Source organism: Nannospalax galili, unplaced genomic scaffold (genome assembly GCF_000622305.1).
Source record: "Nannospalax galili isolate Female #2095 unplaced genomic scaffold, S.galili_v1.0 scaffold653, whole genome shotgun sequence".
NCBI lineage: Eukaryota > Metazoa > Chordata > Mammalia > Rodentia > Spalacidae > Nannospalax > Nannospalax galili.
Window position 1 is genome coordinate 2250599 of NW_008334077.1, and position 7714 is coordinate 2258312.

A 7714-nucleotide genomic window follows, 5' to 3' on the forward strand; every position below is an offset into this window, starting at 1 on the left:
GCTGCCTCCAGCAGGCCTCTGACCATCCCCTCCCACCACTTTCCACCCCTCATTCCTTAGTGTCTCCTTCATTCACACATTCCAGGTCTCTGCCACTTGTTTAGAAATAGCTTTTCCAGGCCAGGTGTGGTGGCGCACGCCTTTAATTCCAGCAGAGGCAGAGGCAGGCGGATCTCTGTGAGTTCAAGGCCAGCCGGGTCTAGATAGTGAGTTCCAGGACAGCTGGAGCTACAGGGAGACCCTGTCTCAAAAAGACAAAAAAAAAAAAAGAGCTTTTCCTGGCTCAGCGGGCCACTCAGAGCCTGGGCACTAGATGGAAGATAAAATGATGGAAATCATAAACAAATAGGCCAAATTTGTTGAGCTTTATGAAAATAGTGTTCCAACTCTTTATAGCAAATACCTAGGCTCTCCCCTCTACAGCATGAAGGGCAAGTCCAGGTTCTTCTCCCCAGTGCCCACATAGATGTAGCCGTAGTTTTTGGTTCGGGGCGCGTGGTAGAAAGTAAGGCCTGGCCATAGCAGGCTTCGCAGCACCACCAGGGTATTGCCCCTCTCCATCTGGATGCTCCACGATCCTGGAGGAGGGACAGACAGGAGGTGAGACCTGGGGCTACAGAGCCAGAGCCCTGCCACCTGGGCAGAGGTGCTGTTCTTGAGTGGCCAAGCCTAGGGCTGAAGCCACTGCAAAAGAAGGTGAACTAATCGAGGCTCCTGATGCCATACCAGCTGCTCATCACAATGCTTCCAGAAAGAAGAACTGAAACTACAAGCCAGGGCTGAGGAGACAGGACAGTGGGGATCCCTGTGACCTGGAGCCTCTGTTCCCAGATGGATGGGACCAAGCACTGGCTCAAACTGTAGTCTGGCTATTCCAGGCCTAGCTCAGGGGTCTTCTTGACTGCTGGTAGATGGAGCCATGCTTAGTGGGAGGGGACTTCAGCTACTAATTCTACCCTGGTTTTTTGCTACTCCAGACAGGAGCAGCTCAAACCAGGCTGAGTAGAGCAGCCAGGAGGACTTGGCTAGAAGGCCCTGATCCAGCTCCAGATCCAAGGGAGGGAGTCTCTGTGTGGGAGGAAGGAGCCTGGGAAAATCGCCTCTGGATGTAGATCTGGGGCTTCTATTCCCCTGCGCATCTCGAGGCCTCTCCCCTGAACCAGCCACAGCCCTGCTCTGGGCCCTGCCAGGAAGGCCAATGCTTTGAAGGTTTTGGTGCTGAACCAACGAGCCCTGCTCTGAGGGCTGTTCTGAGGCCTTCATCAGTTGCCAGCCCAGCCCCGGTGCTGGCTCCCACCTCCCTAGCCTCCCACAGCCCACCACCAACCATGACCCACCCTGGTCACTCCACACCCAACAGCCTCACAACTTAGTCCCCACCCACTGGGGGCCACCCTGCATCCAAAAGGCCTGAACTTGACAGCCGCTCAGCCCTGCTCAGTGAGTAGCTAGCTGCCTGCCCAGGTCAAACCAGAGCTTTCTGGAAACATGGAGGTCTACTGCCTCTGGCCCTCAGCGCTCACACCCCAGCACTGCTGTGGCTGACACCAAGTGCCACCATCCATGCATAGCACAATGAAGTGGAGACCCTGGGCTCACTGCCTAAGCCACAATGCCTGCCAGACATCATGGAAAAGGAATCTCCTCAGCCTGTGTCATAGGGCCAGGCTTAAGTACTGCCTCAGGCTGAGGGTGTTTCTCTGGGCACCTGAGAACCTTGGTGGCTTTCTTGGGTCACATGTCACCAGAAAACACTGCCTGGAGGAGATGAGGATAGGGTATGACAAAGTATCCCCAGTCTACTGTGTTTGGTCATTGGCAACAGACAGGTCCAAAAAGGTAGCACTCCCTAGCCTTAGCACCCCACCAGGAGGGCCCAGAGCATCATCTGGGCAGCTTCCTACAGAGACCTGGTCCTTCCCTGCCCTTGGAGCCCACAGTCATATAGTCTCCTTGACTTAAGCAAGACTAGACTGATAGCTCTGCCCACCCAGGAAGGCCAGCTTGCAGCTTCCCTGGGCAAAGGGCTATCCTGGAGAATATGGAGGCTGGAGTCCACCCCCACCCCCACCACAGTCAGACTCCCATCAATTCAGTCAACCACATGGTGGTAAAGGGTCCCTCACACCAGCCTCTCTGGCCATCTCTTGTTTCCAGTATGAGGAATAGGACTTGGATAAGTGGCCTAGACCCAGCAGCAGGAGCTCTCAGACAGCAAGGGGAAACTGCAGGTAGTTAGAGAAATACACAATTCCTAAGAGGGTAGTGCCAAGCAGGCAGAAGGGTGCTGGCCGAGTTACAGCATGCCAGAGGCCAGCCTCCCTCCTTCCCTCACATTCCTGGCACGCTCCTGTCCTCTCATCATCCTTGGCTCAGCTGGTCATCCAGGACACACAGTCAATGTGTCAGGAGTCACGTAGCATCTACCTGATGAGCCAAGAACTCACTGTCACCTTTACCACTACTGTCTTAGTGCAAATGTGGAAAAAGCCAGGCCCAGCCAGCTACAGTTGCCCTTCTAAGGCAGGCAGTAGCCTGACCTGGCAGTTTACAGCTCTAGTTCTCTTCCAAGTCTCCTCAGACCTGACTTCCGGTCCACCTATGGGAGACTCAGCCCTGAATTCAGCAGTTGGTCTGGGCCAGAAGTGCCTCTGGGTCTCCCAACCCTGGGATCTCACCCACCTCAGGCTGGGAGGGGGGTGGAGTGTGACCTTTGCATCTTCCTGCCACCCAGGAAGAAAGATTGCCAAGCCCAGAGACTAATAGCAAGGGAGAGCATGGGCCAGCTGGAGTCAGACTGTTCAGGGGTAGCAAGCGGCCTACACCTCTCCTCAGTCTCACCTCAGACTCCAAACTCTGTCACAGAATATTGGCCACAGCTTCTTGATGGGGGGAGTTACTGTCCCCCCTTACCATAAGGTAGAATCAACCCTGCTAGAGGCCTGGGGATGGAGGAAGAAGAGAGACGCTCTGATGCCAGCCTCAAGTGATGGGTGGCAGGGCCCCCGGTCCGCTAGGCTTCCAAAGGACTTAGACAAGAGCACACCTATAAGGCTGATGCTAACACCATGTTGCCTGCTCTCTCCAATGCCCGATATCTCATCCTATCTTGTAGTCCCCTACCCCCATCCACCACCTTTAGAGCAGCTTTCCTAGGCCCGGTTCCAGGCGGCAGGCCCGTTGCTGCCCTCTGCTGTCCAAACTAGACATTACAATTGAGAGTTTTCAGTAATGGAGCCGCAGCCTGCACCTGGCCCTACCTAACTCCACAGCAGCTCAGAGTGGGGCAAGGAGAGACACTGGGCCCCAGCCCTCTCTGCCACTTCCTCTGCCTGCTCTCTGCACTCCTGACTGACATCTTCTAGTCTAAATTTCTGATTCCCAGCCTATCTCAGTTGCTCTCCCTAAACTTCCCTGACACAGAGGGGGTATCTGTCTTGTTTCCAAGGGCACGAACAGTGCTTGGCACACAGCAGCTGTTCCATGACCATTTGTTGACAGAGTAAAAGGTTATGTAGTATTGAATGGCAGAATATGGCTGCACACTCTGGCTGCCTGACCCAGTGCTCCACCAGTCTTCCACTGTGAGTCCAAGATCAGAGAAGTCTCAGCCATTGCCCTATATCCACCAGGAGGATGGTCCTGCCAGGGATCCACTCCCACAAAATTACAGATCCCAGGGCATGGCATGACAGCTCATGATGACATCATGGCCCCAGGCAACATTCCTCCCCCTCTTCTCTTTGGCCAAGACTATCCCAGGGACAAGCTGTGAGGTCCAGGCCTATCTCTGTGGACACAAAGTATGGGAGGCCCTGGGAAAGTCCACCCCCACCACACCTGCTCAGAAGTGACACAAAGTCATCCTGAACAATTGCCTGGGACCCAGAAAGAATGCTCCTACCTAGGCAGAAAGAGCTGAAACACCACCCTCCTAGCCAGTTTGGTGTTCCAGGGGACTCCTGCAGGGGTCTTGGCCCCACTCAACAGCCCAGCCCATCACCCTTGCCATCTGCCAGGCTAAAGAACCCCCCTCCTACCCCTACTCAGGAGCTCATTCTGGTCTTCCAGAGTCTGAGAGGAAATCAGAGCTGGGGTATGAGTTGAGAACCACACAGCCTTATTCATTTTCCTTCCCTCCCCTACTGGTCCCAGTACCCTCCTATTACCACTGTTAGACTGGCCTGTGCTCAAGGTGGCTTGACTCAGGCGCCCCCTTGTGGTGAAGGCCAGCTGCTCGGTGTCATCATTAGCCCCCCAGCACTGCAGTGGCCTGAGACTTGCCCCTTCTTTGTCTACCTGTGCACATTGCATTATGATCACAGACCTGCCCTCAAGTCACCAGAAGCATCTACCAATGAAGCCTTCCAGGCACTCCTAGATAGGCCTGCCTCAAATCACCTCTATGACTTTTTCTCTTTTTGCGTGTGCCACTACACCTGGCTTTTTAATTTACTTTTATGTGTATGAGTGTTTTGGCTGCATATATGTCAGTACACCTGTGTTGTACAATATCTGCATTAATGTCGTCATCATCGCCACCACCATCGCCACCACCATCACCACCATCATCATCATCATATTTCTCAGAATCATCAAATATGGGAAAGGAAGAAGGGTTCTGAGTTAGTTGTGGGTCTGGTCCCTAAAGGCCTACAGTCTGACACCTATGTTGGACGTCTGCAACATGCTAGACACACTTTTCTTTATGGTAACGATCAAGGAAAGGAATCAGCTCCTGGTAGCCCTGCCAGAAACCACCAGCCTCTGAAGTTGTTGGTTTGAAGACTATAAAAAAAATCTCATATGGGGGTCTGGAAAGGTGGCTCAGTGATTAAGAGCACTGGCTGCTATTGCAGAGGACCTGGGTTCGATTCCCAGCACCCACATGGCAGATAGCAACCATCTGAAACTCCACTTCCAGGGGATCTGTAGGCACCTAATGCAGGGATGCACTTAACATACATGCAGGCAAAACTCGTATACACAAAAAATAAATTTTGCTGGGCATGGTGGCACATGCAGAGGCAGGTGAATGCCTGTGAGATCAAGGCCAGCCTAATCTACGTAGCGAATTCCAGGCCAGCTGGAGCTACAGGAAGACCTGTCTCAAAAAGACCAAACAAAACAAAATACAAGTGCCAGACATAGTGGTACATACCTTTAATCTCAGCATTTGAGAGGCAGAAACAGGCAGATCTCTGTGAGATCAAAGCCAGCCTGGTCTACATAGCGAGTTCCAGACCAGCTGGGGCTACAGGGAAACCCTGTCTCAAGAAGAAAGAAAATTGGCTGAAGTAGACATCAGAAATGCATTTAAAAGGAAATTTTTTTTAAAGGGACTGCACAAAAACTCATGGGACAGTACAATACTCTGCATCCATAAAAGCTTACAGAAAGTAATTCACCTCCTGTCACTGGACAACAGTGACTGAGTGCTGAGACAATAGTCTGAGAAGCCCTACCCTCAAGGCTCAGGGTGAGCCACCAATGCCTGCCCAGGCTCTCCTTCCCAGCCTTGGAGGGCAGGCAGGCTGACCCACTGCTCTGACCTGAAGACCGATTCCATGTCCTCAAGTTAATGGTCTGTTACCTTTGGGGATGTCATACTCCAGGGAGTCCATGAAATCCAGGGAGGGGTCCAGGTTGGCCTTCTCAAGCAAGGTCTTGTTCTTCAGGTCAATGGCCTCCCTGAAGTGGAAGTAGGAGCTGAGCTTCCTGATCTCAGACAAGGTCAGGCCTAGAAAGGAGGCAGGCAGGGAGGACAGTGAGCCCAATGCCCAGGGCCCCTCTCCCCCTGCATTTCCATCACTGGGAGACATCTACAAAGGGCTCAGTCAGCCACAGACAGATAAGTGAGAAAAAGGAACAGCATTCCCTCTGTCCACTGCAATAAGAAGAGCAAAGATGGGGCTGGAGAGATGGCTCAGCAGTTAAGAACACTGGTTGTTCTTGCAGGAGACCCAGATTTGAATCCCAGCACCCACATGGCTAACGGTTATCTGTAACTCCAGTCCCGAGGGATCTGACAGCCTCTTCTGACCTCCACAGGCATGGCAGGACATGGGTGCACTTACCTACATGCAGGCAATATACGCATACACATAAAGTAAAAATAAATTAACAAAAAATTTTTTTGGTCTTTTTGAGACAGGGTCTCCCTGCAGTCCCAGCTGTCCTGGAACTCACTATGTAGACCAGGCTGGCCTTGAACTCACAAGATCCACCTGCCTCTGCCTCCGGAGTGCTGGGATTAAAGGCATGTACCACCACACCCTAATAAAAAAAAATTTTTTTTTAAAGAGCAAAGAGAGGAAGGTGGCAAGAGGCAGGTACCCCTGACCCAGGAAAGCCCAGGCCACCATATGCATTTTGGCCCCTCAGAGTAAAGGGACTGGGTAACCTGTGCCAACTGTGCTGGTTAATTAAACTGTCAATCTGAAACAACCTAGAATCTATCTAGATCAGGATGACCTATGGGCTTGTCTGTAAGGGATTGTCTTGATTGTTGAGTGATATAAGAAGACCCAGCCCACTGTGGGTGGCACCATTCCTTAGGCAGGGGGCTAACTATGTGAGAAGTGAGAAGAAGGCTAGCTGAGCATAAGCAAGCAAGTGAGCATGCCTGTGTTTGTCTCTGCTCTTGACTGTGGATGTGATGTGAGCAGCAGCTTCAAGCTCCTGTTTGTGACTTCCCTGCTCATAGACTGGAGCCTGGGATTGTAAACCAAATAAACCCTTTCCTAGGGCACTAACCAACAGAAGCAGACCAGGAGCCCCATCCTGCCAGGTGATGTGGACACAGCCACTCTTCTCCAAAGAGGGCAAATGTCCCTGGTCTCCCAGACATATCCAACCAAATCCAAGACAAGGCACTTCCTGCTCTGAGAGGATCCATAGAGAACTCACCTTCAAAAGTGCGATTGACACTGGTAACTCCAAAAGGGGTCTTGAAGAGGGCACCTCGGGGGATGATGGCCACAGCCTTGTCAATCTGGTCAATGATGGACACCAGGCGTGACTCTTCCTTAATCTGGACCTGAAGAGACAGGAAAGAAGCATCCTGCCAGGGAGCTGTGCCTGCTTACCCTGGGTGCAAGGACAGAGCTCTGCATGGTAACTTTCCAGAGGGTCTTGGGCACTGGGTTATGTTGGGTAAGCCTGGTAAGCCTCCTGGAGTCTCTCTCTCGGTCTCTCATTCTTTCTCTTCCTCTCTCCCTCTCTCTCTTCTCTCCTCCCTCCCTCTCCCTCCCCCTCCTTTCTTCCTTTAATTAATAATACATAAAGGCCATAAAATATTCAAACTATGGCCTTTACGGCCAGTCATGGAGGCAAAAAATTATGCTCCTAGAGCTGCCCCCACTGGGGCCAACCACCCATATGGGTTTGCTATGTCCCCCTCCAGACATACCACTAAATCATCATGTTTAAAGGCTGCTTATTTTGCCTTTTAAAATACAGAGCAATAAAGACAAAAAAGAAAAACAAGAACAACAAAAATCATGAAAGGATAACTCAGTTGATAGAGTGCGTGCCTAGTATGCACAAAGCCCTGGTTTCAGTCCTCACACTGCATAAACCAGATACGTTGGCATATACCTGTAACCCCAGCACTTGGGAGGTAGAGGCAGAAGGATCAAGAGTTCAAATTCTCAAGAGTTAGAGAGTTTCAGGTCATTGTAGGCTTCATGAAACCCTGTCATATATATATATA

General features: G+C 51.6%; 1 protein-coding gene across 2 annotated transcripts in view; it reads right to left on the reverse strand.

Annotated features, from left to right (window-relative positions):
* The window catches only part of Rsph9 (radial spoke head 9 homolog), a 31750-nt gene that overhangs the window by 15836 nt on the left and 8200 nt on the right, over positions 1-7714 (reverse strand). The window contains exons 3-5 of one of the 2 annotated variants that reach the window (XM_008829058.2): positions 6910-7039; positions 5594-5740; positions 345-578 (exon numbers count right to left, since the gene is read on the reverse strand). In XM_008829058.2, the coding sequence (XP_008827280.1) occupies positions 418-578; positions 5594-5740; positions 6910-7039 (438 nt within the window). In that variant the 3' untranslated portion in view covers positions 345-417. Of the gene's footprint in view, positions 1-344; positions 579-5593; positions 5741-6909; positions 7040-7714 lie in introns of those variants that run through there. The other variant, XM_029561602.1, reaches the window with a different exon arrangement.